The 19,964-nt window shown below is 39.0% G+C and overlaps 2 protein-coding genes across 2 annotated transcripts; both read right to left on the bottom strand.

Moving 5' to 3' along the window:
* Positions 1-74: 74 nt before the first annotated feature.
* LOC149006566 (putative long-chain-alcohol O-fatty-acyltransferase 5) lies at positions 75-1,312 on the bottom strand. The gene has a single exon (XM_089166650.1). The coding sequence runs from the start codon at positions 1,125-1,127 to the stop codon at positions 108-110; it is 1,020 nt and encodes a 339-aa protein (XP_089022776.1). The 5' UTR covers positions 1,128-1,312; the 3' UTR covers positions 75-107.
* A 14,962-nt stretch (positions 1,313-16,274) lies between these two features.
* Positions 16,275-16,805, bottom strand: LOC149006565 (uncharacterized). Its single transcript, XM_089165482.1, has one exon. It carries the CDS (start codon positions 16,803-16,805, stop codon positions 16,275-16,277), a length of 531 nt encoding a protein of 176 aa, XP_089021608.1.
* Between the last annotated feature and the right edge of the window lie 3,159 nt (positions 16,806-19,964).

The following is a 19,964-nucleotide window of genomic DNA, read 5'->3' as shown; positions in this document are numbered from 1 at the left end:
AATTCTAATCAATGAACAACTTTAAGAAGAATAAGAAACCAATAAATATTTAGTTAAAAAAAAAACCCCAACAAATAAACCATTATTATCATTGGTGTATTTATTATTCAAAGGAGATGCAACTGTTCCTTTACAAAGTCGGTCAGAATATAATACTCATTTATGGCTCTGTCGTCCACATGATTCCTTGTAAGTTGTGGAAAGAACAGCCAATAACCAGTCAAAGCCACAAACCCTAGCGTCAACGGACCTGAAATTGCTCGGTGCAGTTCAAATCTACCGGAAAAAGCCTTCTTCACCATTACTTCCAGAGCTGTACAGAACCCATGGAGAAGAAAGAAACACGTCACCTCCCATGTAGGACTTACACGTGTCATATAATAGTATATCAGCTCATGCATGAGACCCGAAACCAGAAATGTTGCCAGGAGGGCAGGTATTTGGGCCCACTCACTACCTAAAATACCTGTAGAAATACTTCTTATGGGATTGTATACTGTAGGGCGTAGAATACTTGTAACCACGAGGTTCCACCTTCTGCCCCAGAAGTCTTGTAAGGAAGTAGAGAAGTAGGGCTCATTGAACTGGGGCTCGAGCTCTAGACCTAACAGGGCTCGAGCTAGGGTTGCACCCATGGCTAAAACGATCTCTAGGGCGAGATAGACGTGGATGCAGTAGAGAGTTAAGATGACCAATGGGTGAAGCTGGGCTCTGTAGTCATAGATACGGATCACAACGGCTAAAAGCAAGGCTCTGCACATCATAACCAGAGCCGTTTGGGGTGATTGGAGAGATGGGTTTTGTTTGATTTTGATGGGAAGACAAGAAATGGAGATGAATTGAAGGAGAGAAGGGATGGGTTTGGCTGTGAGAGATAAAGGGCCTTGATCAAATGAGAAGAGAAAAAGCTTGAAATTGGCAAGCCAGGTGAGATAGAAGCATGTTGGACCTAAGAGATGGACGGCAAAGAGGTTTAATGGGAGGACAGTGAAGAGGTAGAAGATTGGGAGGAGGGAGAGAAGCCTGAGTTTGCCGCTTGGGATCTTTGCAGCGATAAGGTAACAGTAGAATAAAGATATGATTGCTGAAATCCATACAAGGATAAAGCTCTTGATCTCGTTTTCCATTCTGCTTCTTCCTCTATTCTTGACCAGTTTCTGAAAACTAAAACTCTAAACCGGATTTTTCAATGTACCAAAACCACAGTGAAGACAAATAGATCTATGGATCTGAGAGAGAGAGAGAGAGAGAGAGAGAAAACCTGCTCAGAGATCTTTAGAGTTGAGAAAGAGAGAGATGCGCAGTGCAGCATTGTCTTATTGTCATGCCACCTTCATTTGGTAATATGCATTTTTCTATTTAAAATTTTCTACCTGTTCTCTTTTGGAGTTTTTAAGATGTATATGGACGGCTCTTCCTCCGAAAAAAAAAAAAAAAATTAGAGACAGCTAGCTCTGCAGAGGTTTTTTTTTTCTTCTTTCTTTCTCCATGAACGGCTCTTTTAATCTCATGGAAAAGCAAAAACTACAAAAAGGTCGTTTTCAGGACGGTTGCAAGATGGATCTGTCTTTCTGGTTCGGCAAGCGCAGCATTAATTCAAGTCTCCCCCCGTCTTTCTACGTCATTTCTTACCTTTGAAAATATGGTAAATCGGGTAAAGTCCAAACGAATAAAATTCCATATAAACTGGTTTTTTCTTCTTCTTCCATATAACTAGTTTTAGGTTACTTAAAATATTAGGGAAAATTACAAGATTATTAGCCACATTCGAATTTTGTTTTGCAAAACTAACCATTTGTTTATCTGCTCAACAAAATTATAGAAAATAGGATGTTGGTAATTCTTTCAAAGAATAGTTCCGGTGTTTCCAATAGGTGTTTGTTAAATAGTTCGTTCTTATATTCTTTAAGAACAAAATCAATGAGAGAAATGGTTTGAAGAATGGCTTTTGCAGAACATATAAAATATGTTCTTCTGGAGGAATACATTTGATAAAATTGGTACCGATTGTGAAGGTCACTTGAGACCACGCCTACCCTCAGCCTTGCTTGCAAACTCCCTCCTCATTGCTCTCGTACCCTGTTACTTTGCTCGAAAACAAGATTTCTCATATTGTGCGCCTCACTGGTAAATACATTTAGGATTGATTTATCAAACACCTATTTTCAAATAAAGAACAATCTCTTAACACAAAAACATGTATATTAGGGAATTCCATTGTTGTTCCAGGATCTGATTCCTTCTATTAGATCGCGAACAACTCCAGCTTGGTTTTCGTTCAGCTGTTGTCTGCTCATACGAGAGAAAGTGATTAGTGTGGGAAGATGTTGTGGGGAAGATCTGTCTTCTCGACCAACCCCGGTTCTCCTTGGTTCCGCTTCTCCTCAGCTTCCTGATAACTAAACAAGGGTGAGAGTGGGACGCCTCTGAGGATGGGAAGCCACCTCCAATGATTAAGTCAGTCTTAATGAAGAAGCTGAGAATCAATGCTTGCAGGATAAATGTTAAGGATTCATGGATGAATGTTTTCAATGGAGTTATGAAGGGGAGTAATGGCTGGAGAAGCTCTGGTTATACCTGGGAGTGTCGCCACTATTTATAACGAACTTGTGACCTTTCCTTGCATGTGATGGCTGACTGACTCCTCACGATGGAGTTCGACGGTGGAGATGGCTTCTGTGGCCTGGTGACGTCATCCTTTGACTGTTGCAAACCCTAGGGCTGCTGTGATCACCTTTTATAATCAAGGAGTCAACTCAAGTATAGGCTTGATGTGACATTGTTCTTTGGTTGAGGAGACAAAAAGTGGTATCGCTGTTCTTGTAGTAGTCTTAGAGCGAATGTTATGCATTCAAGCTGTCCCTTGTCACTGCACGGCCCACAAGACATTTATTGTTGAAATTAATGCTATGAGGCACCGCCAACGAGGAGATATCAAAGATCCCCCAAAGGCCGCTGGCCTTGCTAAAAAGACACTGGGCCATTGGACTTGTCGGCGAGTCGCTCTTGCATCGCCTTTTGTCAGTCGAGAAGTCTCTTGTCCAGCTGGTGAGCAATATCTGTCTGAACCGTCAAACCGTCGGGTTGGTTTAATCGATCCATTCCGGTTTGATGGTTCCCTTCGGGTCACCCACAACAGCAGACTCTATGGTCAGTCAGTCGCATCCGAAGATCAAGTTAGGCTCAGAATAAACTTAACCCTGGGATGGGGCTTTAATTACCTAAGTAGAGAAGCTTGCAGGTAGGTTTGGGAGTTAAATGGGCATTTCTAGATTCCTTAGTGGTTGGGTACATTTATAGCTGAACGGCTGAACCTGATTACTATGGACTGTTGGATCTATGTGGGTCAAATCATGCTTTCAATGCGGTTGACACATCAGTAGGGTTATCGATTGTTTTGACAAGGTCTGTACTTGACATTGAAAAAGTTGACAGTTGATGTGACTTGTCTCCACCTAAACACCTGACAAGACAACATGACATATGCTTCAGGTCGATACGCTCAAGGTCAACATATCTTCTAATATGTACCAAGCATTAAATGCGAAGATAGGTGAGTCTTTGTATAGAACAAAAGAGGGGGTTCTCCCAAGGTCCCAAAGTCCGGATCATCTCCTTGTCGAGGGAGCACTTTGTGCTCCTCGACAGCTTTGCAACCATAGAATACAATGGGTCCCACAGGATTACGTGATAAATATATTTTCAAAATGCTTTATTATTTTTTACCTATGGCCCCACTGTATTTTGTGGTTGCAAAGCCATTGGGGAACACAGAGTGCTCCCCTGACGGGGAGATGATCCGGACTCCTTGCCAGGTGGACCTTCTAGACTACCACACCTTCATCTTCTCATGTGCAAGAATCAAAGGCATTGTCCTCATCCGCGACCTTAGGGCACATCACAGGACTCTTGGACGGACACACTAATCAGTCAGACTAGACGGCTCATACCCGAGCCGAGGGACTTGGTGCAAACGACACAATAACCACAACAACCTCTAATTACTTTTGATGATTCACAAGGCACTAATGTTTTGTTAATTTAAGATGTGTCTAATTAGATCAAACCTAATGACCTAAGTCAAGAAAATGTAACCAAGGCAAGGATGATCAAGACACAAATGAGTGGAAATAAGATGTAAATAGAGGTTGAACCCAAAGACTCAATGATTAGCTAAAGCACAAGGACTTGAAGCTTAAAGGCTATGTGAGGACTTGAAGAACCAAGAAGATCAACCAAGCTCAATGAATCTAGTGTACTTAGAAATTAGAACAGTATGCACAATGCACACTAATGCATCATCTCCATAGATTGACCTAGGACACGTCAAGTAAGGTTAAAATGGACTTAGAGTTGGTTAACAAGACCAAAAACCTAAGAGGACTTGTTGAAGTAAGTGGAAACACTTGCTAAACTAAACAACCAGCTAAGAAATTGCGAAACGCTTATCCACGAACAGCTAGCCATCAAGAAATGGCAAGCCATTTAAGAAATAAAAATTACATAAACTTTCTCGCGGTCAAAACAAAAGGAAAGTTAATCCGTTTCGGAAATGGCGAGCCATTTGAATTCCAATGGCTATATTCCAATGTTCATATCTGAAATGGCTAGCCGTTTGTCCCAAACGATGAGCCCTTTCTTCTAAAATATGAATGTTAAGATCGATTGGGACTCAAACTCCATGTATCTTTCGCCTTGTTGACACCCACACCCTTGATAGCAAGAGCCCTACCAAATGCTTTCTTCTAAAATATGAATGCTAAGATCCGCTAATTTTTCACACTATTAACACCCACACCCGTTCATAGTAAGAGCCTCACCAATGCTCGTATTACATACTCTCCTAGGTGATCTAAGCTTTAAATTTTAACTCTAAAATTTAAACATCCTAGCCTCTAACTACCTTGTGTATACCTTGAGTACTCAAAGGAATCAAGGCCATCTAGTTGGTTGTGGCTAAAATGATAGGAGGCTTGTTGGGATCATCCACTCCCAAGTGTTGCAAGTCATTCATATTTGGGCATTAACTCAACTTGCATCACATTCACTCAAGAGGTAAGATGTCACACCCCATGATAGGACATATCTCACCTTTGTAATCATATTTTTGTTATTGTAATTCTAGTTCCATGTTGAACTAGAAGTGTAAAGGGTGCTGCTGCTTACATTAACAAAGATTGCAAATGGTGCTTTTGCCCTAAGAAACAATGATTTGATTATCTATTCACCGTATTGAAAGAGAATCATTAGTATAATATTGTCCTAAGGCCAAAAGAGGAGTGGACATACACTTGCTAAGTCAAACCACTATAAAATAGTGTTGTGGGAGTTTCGAGTTCTATCAATTTGTCTAATTAATTTTTAAATTGTACTTATAGTGAAACTTAGATAATCCACAAGTAGTAACCTATTCAACCCCCCCCTCTCCCATGTTACTTTTACAATGTAAAACAACTATAAACAAGAACTAGTGTTGGAGTATGGAAATGTTCCTGAACGCATACATACTATTTAGGTTTCCAAAATTAAACAATTATAGTTTACATACTACTACCATATCATGAGGCTTGATCTTGATGGAGTTTTCAGGCAATATACTTATTGGTTAAACATAATTGGTTGGAGAATGGTCGGTTGTGTCATACATTCCTTAAAACAATAATTAGATCTTACAAATCCGCTCTAACTTTTACATACTTGGATTCATCGGTTTCGTTTTTTGGCCACCAAGAATCTAGTATTTTATGATTTTATCCCATGGCTTTGCCTACTGAAGGAACGTATGGTTCATAGTTGGCAAGTAACACAAGAACCTAGTATGAATGCCCACCAACTAATCTTCATTTGGGTCCTAGTAACATATTCAATGGATGTAGGCTAAAATTTAGTGCACGGAGTTGTGAGACGGATGGATTGGGGGAAGAAATTTTGTTGGTATTGGAAGAAATATTGTGGTATTTTATGTGTGTGTATATATATATATATATATATATATAGAGAGAGAGAGAGAGAGAGAGAGAGAGAGAGAGAGAGAGAGAGAGAGAGAGAGAGAGAGAGAGAGAGAGAGAGAGAGAGAGAGAGAGAGAGAGAGAGAATTGTACGTGACCACATACAAGTAGAGAGAGTGAGAATTGCACGTGACCATACAAGTAGGGAAAGAAGGGAAATGTCTTGAAAATCAACTCTTAATTGTGTTGTATCCTCTTTACATTGGTACTTGGGTTTGCATATAGAGAGTCACATTTTTACTTCGTTCAATACTAACTTTAGTTGAGACGCATCCTTCTTAGTACCAAATTTGGAGCCTTAACCTAGTTGTTCCATTGAAGCAAAATGATCCAAACAATGAAAACTTAAGTAAGCATTTAGAATCTGGAAGATGACAATACATAAGAAAACAATGAATTAGTGAAGATTTAAGATAATAAGTGAATCTTTATAGTGAAATCTACAAGAACTTCATTGCTAATGCCTTGCTCTAGGCAAAGTTGCTTCTCTAGCGACATTCATCTTTGGTGACCCATTAGAGAAACCTCATCATCAAACAATCATTCACCTTGGTATTCTCGAATTTGAGAGCGTGGCAGATATGAGAGTGAGGCTCACGTGGTGGTGAATGGATGGGCATGAAAGGTATGTGTTATTGAGCACCCACTTGAATAAACCTATGATCATAAACTCTTCACAATATTTCAAATAATTAATAAAATACTCTAAATTTCCAACCAAACATTAACCAACCAGAAAATTAAGCGAACATTAAAGATCATGCTAAACTAATAAGAATAAAAATATTCAAATTATATACACGGATCAAACAAGAAAAATAAATTTGTAGACCTCAAGGAAAGGAGTCCTAAAATACGATTTGATCAACTCCCAATGATATAGAATGGTAAAGCAATGCTTTTACAATCAAACGGTTTCAAACACTAATTAATTAAATAAAAAATTACAAATCTTACAAATTATCACACGAACAAATAAAGCCTAAACGACAATATTTGCTTATTGTTCGACATTAATAAAGATAACCTCTATTGACACCGATCTAAAGTTAAAAAGTAAGACATTAAATAAATCAGAGAGGATACGATAGCTTTCAGTGAAGAACTACAGGGATTGATCAGTGCCGGAAGAGTACTCCATACCGGTACCTGGATCGTACCACGTGCTGCCGTCAACTCCCACTGGTTCCTTAGTTGTATTATGTAAGGAAGGGATCTCCGAAAGGGGGCTCGGGATCTCTTCTTCGCTTGCAAAATCATCTAAAGCAAACATTGTCTCCGAAGGGTGAGCTCAAAAGAACTCAGTGAGTAGTTCACATACAAATAACCATTGCAATCCAATTCAAGAATATAGCATGATGCAATATGGTATGAGACAATATGCAGGAATGCAACTAACTCTAACAAATGCTAGTCTCTGGGAAGGTATCGTCACTCTGATCCCTCACAGACTGGCTACCTCTTTTGGGATCCCAGGTAAGGGGTCAAGGCATCCCTCTCGGGCTATCACCATGGTTGGGGTTTAAGTCACCGCTTTCTCACCACACCATTTATCACATCCCCCGAGCCGGTACCCTAACTGCAACACTCAGAGATGTGATCTACAGCCCCGAAGACCAGTTCATAACAATCATCCTCCCACATAGCACGATAATATAATCAAGAGCAAAGAATAATCATTGTTTAAATATCATTAAAGAAACAATCAAAGAAGGATCTCAAGATAGATCACAACGAATATCAAAGTTGTGGAATAACTGATCCCAATAAAGAATATCAGAGCTAGAGTATAGTGGAAATAATATCTAACTCAAAGCGGAAAGGTAGGTCAAAACTCTATTGTAATACAACCGAATAAATATAAAGGAAGTCTATATCTAATCTATATCTTCCGTCGGTTCTTCCTCTTCTTCTTCTTCATCGACGTTCGCCTTTTTTCACCTTGGGCTTATACCCTTGCATCTTTGGATCTGCATCTAGGTCACGTTCCCATCAATGAACAAGGCGATGTCTACTACCATCAATAGGTGCCATCATAGTGGTCCAAACCAGTGTTCGGGTCATACCACGGGTCACCAACTTCTCCCACAGCGTTCACAGCTTCATCATATATGGAAGGGTCCTCCGCACATGTGCTCGGGATCACTTCCGAACCTGCATAGTCATCTAACAAACATTCTCCCCGAAGGGTGAGCTCAAAAGAACTCAGCAAGTAGTTCAAATAAATATAACAATTACAAACAGTTCAGAACAAGCATGATACAATATGATATGAGACAGTAATGCAAGTATGCTTCAAACTCTATATATGCTAGTCTCTAGTGGCAGACATGCATTGAGGTAGAACACCATACTCTCTGGGCAGTCAGTCACTCTTCCTCAACAATCTTTGTATCTTGGGTTCTTCCGCAGCAGTTGGGTCAATGCATTCATCTTAGACATTCCATGACTGGGGTTTAGGTCACCACTCTTTCACTCCATCATTGGTATGAGTATTAACACATGTCAGGATTATACCTAGCCCAATGCACGTCATCTATTGAGTCATATCAATCTCAAAGTTGGATACTTCCCTTCCATGCACCAGACAATTGTTGCTTGTGTCTAAAGATGCTACGCAAGTGCACGTGTCGCAATCAAGTAGTAAATAATAAGCAGAGTATCGATCCCACGGAGAATTTGATCTTTAACTTTCAATGTAAAAGTAAAATGATTTAAACAAGATTAACAAGATTGATTTGTGATTGACGAACTAAATAACCAAATGACAGGTAATTAAACTTGAGAACCTAAATGGAAAATATGCAATAGAAGGACCTTTAATGAATGATATGAGTGTTGGGAATCAATTTCCCTTCTCCTAAATTTATAATATAGCAATACTATAGCCCAAAGTATATCAAGAACCTGGAATGAAATGACATAATGATATTTTCCAATACACATATGCATTAACATCCTAATTCAAAATCTTCATATTCCTATGGAGAAATGAAATGAGAATGCAACTACATCATTCAGCTAGAGTATAAGAAGATAGAATTATAAAACTGAATAGAAAACTAGGAGATGCAATGCTTCCACAAGAACTCCAGCCTTCCTCTCCAGCAGGTCTGGTTCTTCCACACGAGCTCAGCTCTTTTGTTCTTTCCTCTCTTCTCTTCTGTCCTCCTCCTCACGTTCTTCTATTCCTTCCTCTTTATTTTCCCCAATTTTCCCTAAGGATAGGGTAGAAATCTGGGCTGTAGGATTAGAACATTCCCTTCTGATATCCAGGGCTGAGATTCTTCACGTATTGACAAGAGGAAAGTCCCATTTAGTTAGCCCTTTTTAGTCATTTCTACGTGAGTGCAATTTGGGAATATTTTGCTCCATGATGTTGCAGCATCGTTACATCAAAGTTAGAAGATTTGTTCTTCTTCTATGTTCCATGTGTTGTCTTCATTCTTTATGGTTCTTCACCAACAATGCCAAGAGAAAGAGGCTAATCAAATTCATCCATTAATTGAAGAGAAATTCATGCAAGAATGACATAAAGGACTTTTATAAGATTTAAAATGTTAAGATTCACTAACAAAACATCTAATGACAACTAACACTAAAACAAAGATAAAATACTCTTGAATCAAGCTATCTTAATTATAAAATTACCAAACTTAACTCTATTTCATAGAGTTATCACACCCCCAAACTTAAGATATTGCTTGACCTCGAGCAATAAAGAAAAATGAAAACAAAAAACTAACTGCAAAGGAACTCATTAAGAGACCCAAAAGAAAAGAAAAGACCATAACTTGGCTTAGTCATGCAATATGATAGATGTTAGAGAGAAGTTGCCTCTCAATCTTTCTCTAATTTTCATTTCCAACACTTCTTGCCAATAACACTTAGATGTCATACTTTACTCATAAGGATGCCCTCAAGTGTGTGTGTGAAAGTTAAGGATCTTGCCTGTCACATCCACCCAGCCGGTACCCTATCTGGCATACCCGAGTGTGTGATCCACAGTCCATAGGATCCAGTAGTTAGTAAAATCAACCTCCCACATTCACAACCATATAATCAAGAACAAGACTAAATTAAGGTTATATATATATTGGTTTCATTTCCGCACTCTGATGATTATTTCGTTACTTTACTTTGATTCATTTGAATAATATTGTTATATATATATATATATATATATATATATATATATATATATATATATATATATATATATATATATATATATATATATATATATATATATATATAATCAAATGTAGAGTGAGGCGGAATCTCACTCCACGAGTACAGCGGAATGTAGATCGAAAGTCAAATGAGATTACAATTGATTCTAAAGACAAGAAAGAAAGATATAATCTAACTAAGCTAAGTCTATTCTACTTTGTAAAGAACGTCTTCATAAACATAGACTTCATCAATCACGCTCAGATGTTCCCACTCCATAGTAGAGCTAATCTTGGTAATCAGTGAGACCACTTGAGGAATCCTCAACGTAATCTTCATAGTCGCCAACACCTTGCGTATTGTACGCTTCTTCATCTTGCGCTTCTTCATATTGCGTTTTATAGCCATCAAAGCCTGTAGAATAGTCTAACAAAAGATATTGTACAAAAGGAGTGAGTTTCAAAAGAAACCCAGTAAGGCAAGTTATTCCATAATAGCATAAACAACATGATAACATAAGCATAACACCATAAGATATGATATGAGACAAACAATGCATGTATGAGTCTAACTTTAGATATGCTGGTCTCTATAGGCAGACATGCTTTAAGTCATAGCACCATACTTCTTTGGGAAGGTCAATCACTCCCCCTCAACCATCTTGGCATATTGGGTCTGCCGGTGGTAGTTGGGTCTTGCATCCTTCTTGGACATTCCTTGGTTAGGGGTTTAGGTCACCTCTCTCTCACATCACCGTTTGGTCTAAGTATTGGCGCATGTCAGGGTAAAGCCTAGCCCAATGCAAGTCTTCTACTTAGTCATATCAACTCAGGTCCAGATACGTCCATTCCTCGCCCCGGGCGATCCTTTCCGGTATCATTTCCACTAGAGTCAGCATAGTCTCAGACTACGGACTCATCAACCCTATAGGTCATCCACATATAGCAAACGGGAAGCTCTCATGTCTTCTCACGGGTTGGTTACCGGTCTTGAACGCCCATGAGCCCAAGTCTATCCATATGCAACTCTACCCATACATGGCCCCCACAATGTGATTCATGTCCCCTCACGGGTTGGTTACCGGTCTTGAGTGCCCATGATTCCCCATTGCTACCACGGGTCGTTCGGTCTCAATACCCTTCTGAATCAGGTCTGATATAACAGGGAATATCCTAGCCAAACACTGCTAGACAAGTCCTAGGTATGACAACCAATAATCTGGAAAAGTGTCAAAGGGCAACATTGGAAATATCCCATACTATCCCCAATGAGGTCCAAGGACAGAAATGTTAAAAGGACATTCCCCAATCCCAAATCATACCTAAACAATCACAATCATAATTCAGTCGTATCATCCATGACAGATATCTCATCAAACGAAAGAATATAATAAGACAAGATTAAATGAATAAGCAACATACATGAATAAGTATTCATACATGATTCAAGTACATAAAGTAAATAAGGAAATAAGATCCTAATGTACTTACACCATTCATATCATAATAGAAACTAACATAACAGTAGCAAATCTAAGTACTTCCCAAATTATAAACTAAATCTATGCAATCTATGTTAATATGGTAACAACTGTCCTTACCTTAAATAGATTCGAATATATTCCGGACGAACAAGAGGATGAATCCAAAGTTAGCAACAAATAAACCCTAGAATAGCATCACACAAACATTAGGAAGTAGTCCTAAAAGAATAAGCATCAATTGAATTGAAACGGACGAAGAAATCCAATTCTGTTGTTGTGGGTTGATTGGCTGGGTTGATTGAGTCAGTCGACCTAGTTATTCTGCCTAAGGGCAAATCCGAAACCAAAAAGAGAATCTTGATCCGAAACCTATGCTACACAATCCGGAATGCGACGAAACTTGGAGAGAATGTCTAACACAGTAGTCTAAGACTAAAAATCATATTTTAGACATCAAACAACGATTAAAACCATTACTTACTAAATTGAAATCATAGTTTCTATTTTGGTAAAAATCATGGTTTTCATTGGAAACATGCTATGAACGAAAGAGATGAACTAGAGATGATGAGATCTCATTCTAGTACAAGAATACAGTAAATCAGAGGTATGAATAATCATGGAGAGGCATCTATAATGCTAGAATAAATCAAAATAAGAATATGATCATAGTTTAAGAATGAATAAGATGATCATGGCATAAGAGAATGAAAAGAGATTGTAAAGATATGACTACAAGGTTGCAGCATCTTCATCATAATCTCAGTTCAAAGATGAGAATGATCATGGAAAGAATGAATCAATAACACAAAAGATTGAATACTAACCTTTGATTGAAGAACAAGAGAGAGAACTTGCAAGTTTGCAAGGTTTATCTTCTTCAATACCTTTGGAGGCTTGGAGATGGTTTCCCTTCGTTCTCTAAGTGTTTTGGAGGCTAGGGATACTAAAATCACGAAGTCATGAGGTATATATAGCAACATAACCTAAACAGAAGATTCTGTTCGAGTTTAGCATCTCTGGGTCGATTGGCTGGGTAGCCTGGCCCAGTCGGCCCAAGCAGTCGACCCAGGCAGACAGCAAAGCCAAGGTCAGGGATTTGAGGGCCTTCCACTACTCGGAATCAAACGAAACTTTAAACACATATTCTATAACTTACCTAGCATGGAAAAATGGCTTTAAATCATATCCCACCAAGCTCTAAGGTCATCAACCAATCTTCTCTTCATCAAGGCGTAGTCTCTTTTCTAGATCCAACGCTGTCTTCAAGTGTGGGGCATCATCTTCAAACTCCATAGGTTCGGAGTCGAACACTATATCATCTACTGATATGGCCCATAGTTGACTTTCACTTCTACTTCGGGTCTTTGGACCTATAGACAATAGAGTATCCAGGTTAAGGTTAGGGCCGGGTTTCACATTGCCCCAGATTACCCTAGTCCAGCTGAAGTATGGTCATCAAGTTTAGTTCATTGATCTCATAAGTTGATCAAATGATTACCTCTCCACTAATTAGGGACTGATATCCTTTTACACTCCAAAAACTCAATTTACAATATTTTGAGCATTTGACCCCCAAACTTATTCTCTATGAACCATCTCTTTCTTTTTTTCTTTTTATTTTTTTTTAATTTTTTTATGCCGCTGTTGTCATCCTGCCTTTTTACGCGAATATCACTAATTTGTGATGAAGATACCTGGTTACTCAACAAGATCACAAACAAAAGTGCCTTTGCATGCTCATATTCCGGGCCACTGTTGACGTAAAAAATACACGTGGGTTACATGCATATTCCCAGTTACTAGGCTGCCCAAAACAATAGAGCATTATTCTCTTCTTCTTATTCTCTCTCTCTCTCTCTCTCTCTCTCTCTCTCTCTCTCTCTCTCTCTCTCTCTCTCTTTCATGCTTATATTCCGGGCCACTGTTGACGTAAAAAATTCACATGGGTTACATGCATATTCTCGGTTACTAGGCGGCCCAAAACAACGGAGCATTATTCTTGTGGGAGAAGGGAGGGGGTCAAACCTCAACCAATACTCACAATGCACAGAATTCTTGGAAACACCCAAATGGGGACCCCTAATATGTAAGTTCAAGGTTCTCATTCAACCAATTCTAAAATCCTAAACTCTCACATTGATCCAACTTTTCCCAGGTTCTCCGGAGCTTGAAACATCACTTGATGCTCAATAATATGACATCACAGAAATGAGTAAATGTAGACATCAGATCATTATAGCAAAATTCTGTTAAGATCTCCCAACAAAATCAAATTAAGAGGCACTGACATTCGTATTAACTAATCATCCAAATCACATGACAACCCATATTTGACTACACAAAACATTTACCCAAAACATCTACTAACATTGCTTTCAGCATCAAACAGTAGAAACACAATAGACTGACACAACAATAAACAAAATAAAAAAATTCTAACTCTAAAATGCTGGACAACAATTCACAAATTAGCATCTAGAACAACATATGCAGCATTTAAAGCAAACCACAAAAAAAAAGTTGAAGAAAATTAAGAAAATAAGAACATCTATAAAATGAAGATGACAAGATAACACATGCAATGATTGGAATAGGGCAAAGCTTACCCCCAAACTTAAAATGAGTAGTGTCCTCATACCTAGAAAAGAATGGAAAAATAGAGAAGAAGGAGTAGAACAGAACAAACACAACGAAGCAAAAACACAACAAAAACATGGATAAAGAAACTAACACAGGGAAAGAGACAAACACAAACACCGCAGGCTAAACAGGGCTAAGCTACTGCTGAAAATAACCACAACAAACAAACAAAAACGAAGGGAGCAATGATTATAGCTAAAGGAACAGAAATGATTGATGAAACACTGAATATTATTATTATTTTGTAAGTATTTTTGGCTCCCACGAAACAGAATAAAAACTTCACAAAACAAAACACATGATAGTTGCAGAAAACAAACACACAAACCAAAGAAAAAATGAACCGAGAAAAACAAGCAAACACAACAAACAAAAACTTCAAAAATAGGGAACGAATGAAAAGAGAGAGTGAGAACACTTAGCTGATGTAGAGAGGGATTATCGTGTTGTGGTGTAGCAAGACTGGAGTGCAACTGGTGCAGCCCTAAGCACACAAAAATCGCATGAAACCTGGTACAGCAAGGATAGACCACGGAGAAGTGAATCGACGGCGGAATGTGGGAGGAATTTAGGGTTTTGGTGGGGTAGGCACTATATGTGAAGAAGGCAGCACAGGGGTGGGTGAAGGTAGGTAACGGTGCGCAAATGGAGGTGGAAATGTGGCGGAGAGAGTAGAGGAATGAAGAGGTGATGCGAAGATTCGCAGGTAGAGAAGACGAAGGTGCAATTAGGTTTGTGATGGGTTTTGGTTTTAAAAGAATTGGTTCAATGGTTGGGTGGTTTAAAATAGGTTTGGATCAGTATGGGTCAGCAGTGGTTTGAGATGGTTTAGAGGTGTGGGAATTATGGGTTGGTTGGGTTCGAGGTCAAACCAGGACTGGTTAGTGGTTTTATCCTGGCTATGGAGTTGCTGCAGCATTATGGCATCGGTCACATAATGCATTGTTTACTAGAGAATGCAATTCCCGTAGCTGGTTAAGAAAACTTTGCAGTGTTGTTGCTGTGGCATCGCTATGGCATCGATCACATAATGCATTGTTTACCAAAGAATGCAATTCCCGTAGCTGTTGAACAAAACTTTACTGCAACAAAGATAGTGAATTCTCCTGGGTAATTGACACATGCTCTGTTCAACAGTTAAATTTGCTGCCCAAAATGGCAAAACAACCACTTAACCTCTTTATGTTCCCCACACTCCCTGCAAATAAAAAATACATGTCATCAAGTCATCTTTCAGTTTTACTATCAAGTGAAGATTAAGACAAAATTGGAAACTACCCACTAACTTTATTAAACAATTACTTAACTAATTACCAACAACATAACTAAAAACAATTAAATTGGGTTGCCTCCCACAAGCGCTTGTTTTTAAGTCGACAGCCTGACTACTTCCCTGTTTCAGCATCTTGAAGGATGATCTATGTCTAGTGATGCTCCATCATTCTTCCCAATAATGCTTCATTCACTGCATGCTCTAGTTCCCAAGGCCATTTAATGATTTCTTCTTGTGCACCTTCCATAATTAGACTCAAACTCCTTTGATGCTTCATGTACCTGTTGCAACATTCCTCCAACCAAATTTTAAGCTTGTACACTGAAGGATTGATCCCTTTGATCTCTACTATACTCCATCCTAATGCTCTTCTATACTTCTTCAGCACTGCAAGTAGCATATCTTCCTGCTCCTCTGTTAGCACTGCTGAAACAATAACAGGGAGTGTCTTGGCTTCAAGCAAATAGGCATACCGAAGGTGTTCTGAAAGAGGTGTGAACTCTAACACAGGTGGCTCTTCAATTGATGGTTTAGGGGGTTTAGTTTCACATTTAGCTAACCCAAGAGGCTCGAATGCACTCCCTCTAAATGCCTTAGCTGGTCTTGCCTCTAACCAAGCCATATATCTACTTGCTTCATCATCCACTTGTTCAATTTCTATTGCCAATGAAAGCTCTAGTGGGTTTTTAATACACTATTTCTCCAACTGTTCTGATACCAACTCTTCAATGACATCCACAACAAAGCACTCTTCTATTGTATCTGGAGATCTCATTGCCTTCAAAACATTGAGTGTGACTTGTTCTTCATTAACCCTCATTGTCAATTCTCCTCTCTCTACATCAATTAATGTTCTCCCAGTTGCTAAGAATGGCCTTCCTAGAATTATGGGCACATCTCTATTCACTTCAAAGTCCAAAACAATGAAATCAGCAGGAAAGATAAATTTATCTACTTTTACCAAAACATTTTCAATTTTTCCTTTTGGGTAAGCAAGAGATCTATCAGCTAATTGTAAGGTCACTGTTGTTGGCCATGCTTCTCCAACTCCAAGCTTCTTGAAAATTGACATTGGCATAAGGTTGATACTTGCTCCAAGATCACAAAGGGCTCTTCCAATGTAATTATCTCCAATAGCACAAGGAATGGTGAAACTTCCAGGATCTTTTAATTTTGGAGGAAGTTTGTTCAGCAAGAATGCACTACTCTCTTGTGTCATGGCCATTGTTTCAAACTCTCCAAATCTCTTTTTCTTTGAAAGGATGTCTTTCATGAATTTCACATAATTTGGCATTTGTTCAAGTGCTTATACCAATGATATATTGATGTGAAGCTGCTTCAAAACATCCAAGACTTTCTTGAATTGATGGTCTTGTTGCTGCTTATGAAATCCTTGAGGAAAAGGGGGGTGGTTTATAACTCAATTTTTCTGGAGAACTCTGTTGCAATGGTGTTGTAGCCGTGGGTTCAGCACTCTGTTTTGCAGAATCAGATTGTTCCTTTTGAACAACAACTGTATCTTCCTTCTCCCCTTCTTCTTGGATAGAAATAGGTTCCTTCTTTTGGCTAGACTTTGAATGAGGTGGCTCTAGAGGTTTTCCACTCCTTAATGAAATAACTTTGCAATGCTCTTTGCCTTCACGCCTAGGATTTTTTGTATCACTTGGCAATGATCCTTGAGGTCGATTACTTAAAGCTCTAGCCAGCTGTCCTACTTGATTCTCCAGATTCCTCAATGAAGATGCTTGACTCTAAATAATTGTATCATTCTTTGCCATATACTCCTTCAATAGAAGCTCTATTGATGAAGAGGGTTCCATAGACTGAATCTTCACTTGCTGTTGAGCACTTGGAAGCTGATGAGGTCGAGTTGGGATGGAAGATGAGCCTACATTCTGTCCTTGAGCATTCCAAGAGAAGTTAGGGTGCTGCCTCCAACCAGGATAATAGGTGTTGGAATATGGGTTATTGGCGTTGCTGAAATTACCAACATAGTAAGCAGATTATGGGTTAGACGGAAAAGCTATCAAAGAAATGCTCCCCACCACAATATGTACAAGAGACTGCTGTATTTATGCCTAGGTGTTCTCTGTTTCAAGTATAAGTCTTATAATAGTTTCTGGAATTCAAGTTAGAGGAGTTTTACATAATTACAGATAAGGACATGCATTCTTATTTACATGCAATTACATATACATGATGACTCTGTTGTTCTATTTACTATGCTTTGATCATGTAACTTGCTGTAATTGTATAAGGCATGTGAATCTTATTGTACACTTGCTGTTTGTGGTGTTCCTTAATGTACTTCATCTTTTATGATATTGCACAACTGTTCATGATATGATAAAGAGGGGTGTAGTGTAGATTGTGATGGAAGGGGTATTCCTTTGGGATATCTTAGCTTGGGATATCAGAAGGCTGTGGAATGGGACACATGCCTGCTGATGTCTCCAGCACTATCATGATTACTTGATGACATACTTAGGGAGTCTAGAATTGCATGGCTAGGCACCCCACATGCTATTACCCTTTCGGCAGGGGAATTGAAGCCGGGTGACCCGTGACAATGGTGACGTGACTATGTTTCATCCTACAGCGGTAACCAGTCCGTGCAGAGACTCAGTGGTCCACTGTTGGTCATGTAATGGTAGGGTTGCATATGTTAGGGTTGGGCTCATGGACGTCCAAGGAACGGACCGGGTGTCGTGAGGAGTCATGAGAGCATCTGCCCCAATAATATGTGGATGACCATAGGGTTAAGGAGTGGAGTCCAACAGAGGTAGCCAGTCCGTGAGGATTCACACTCCTAGGATACTGAACCGAGTTGGTTGGTGCCATAGGGGAAGTATCTGGAATCCATATAGTATGTTACCATTATGACCTTGCATTGGATTAGAAACCCCGACATGCGCCAGTACTCATTGCCAATGGTCGTGGTGAAAGAGTGTTGACTTAACCCCCAACCATGGTTTGAGAGCCAGGTGTGGACCTACCCCTTTGCCCAGGATCCCTACAGAGGTAACCAGTCCTTGCCGGATCAGAGTGATGAGATTTACCCAGAGGAGGGCTGGTGTATACCTTGAAGCATGTCAGCTGTTAGAGACTTGCATAGTTAGATCTTAGTAGCATTCATATTTTTGCATATCATCCATATCATTTCATATGTGCATTCGTGGATTGTATTGATATATATATGAGAATTGCTTGTTCCTTACTGAGTTCGTAGGAACTCATTCCTTTCATTGTATGTATTATATAAACTGTACAGATGGTTGCACAACGTCGGAAGTTGGAGATGATTCGTATGAAAGAGCCTTCTCATTTGAAGCTGATGTGGCACAAACAGTGATACATGAACTTGCAGAGCATGAAGCCTCCTGAAGATGAAGATTATTTAGTTATTCTTTTTGCTTCCGCTGAACTCGATATTACATTTGATTCTTGATTCTTTCCTTTGATTCTTTCTTGGATATTTATTGGAGTATTTGGACTCCTGTAACCTTTTTATTAATTATTGTACTATTCTTGCTCTTGATTCATGTATTTGTATTTATTATTATTGATAGACTAAAACCATGGATCCTGTGACGGTTCGCACCCACGGGTTGTCGGGCGGTTAACCGGGCCCGGCGGGCGGGGTGTGACACCCACAATCCTCATTGCTGCCACGGGTCACTTGGCCTCAATACTTACACCGATAGGGTGTGATATGACGAGGTTTCTAACAAAACACTTCTAGACATCCTAGGTTGACATCCAGTGATTATGAAAAGTGCCAAAGGGCATCATAAGATTATGTCCCATACCACCTCGAATAATGTCCCAAGAGAGAAACACCAAAATGGCATTCCCCAATTCACAACCAAAAACCTAAGCATTCACATTACAATATGATTCCAATCACATTATCATATCATAATTCATTCTTAATCCAAACATTCACATATCTAAAAAATATGCGTAACACCATTACTAAATATAACTTGAAATTACAGAGGCATAGTAATCATGCATAAATCATATAACAGGAATATAAAACATACATTCAAGTCCTATTACAAATAAGACTGTAACTAGGGTTATACGTAAGTGAACGTTCTCACCTTGTTTTCGATTCAAAACCTTCGAAGAGTAGATCAAAAGATGAGTTCAAACTTGTCAAAGAGTCCTAACAATATGATGATTCAATGTTAGAAACAAATCCTAAAGGACTATAGATTGTTCTAGAAGGATCTGATGTAATACTTGTAGCTATGACAACAAGGTCAACCTTGAGAGATAGGATAATTGCCCTGCAAGTTTCGGACCCAGAGTTGAAGAGAAAGATTGAGAAGATAGCTTCTAGTCCACATGAAGAGTTTGACTTCCTTATATATGTCTA

Source organism: Hakea prostrata, chromosome 8 (assembly GCF_041222555.1).
Source record: "Hakea prostrata isolate BN-2017 chromosome 8, UWA_Hpros_2, whole genome shotgun sequence".
Lineage (NCBI taxonomy): Eukaryota > Viridiplantae > Streptophyta > Magnoliopsida > Proteales > Proteaceae > Hakea > Hakea prostrata.
Note: the sequence above shows the minus strand (reverse complement) of the source record. Positions and strands in the feature narration are given on the sequence as shown.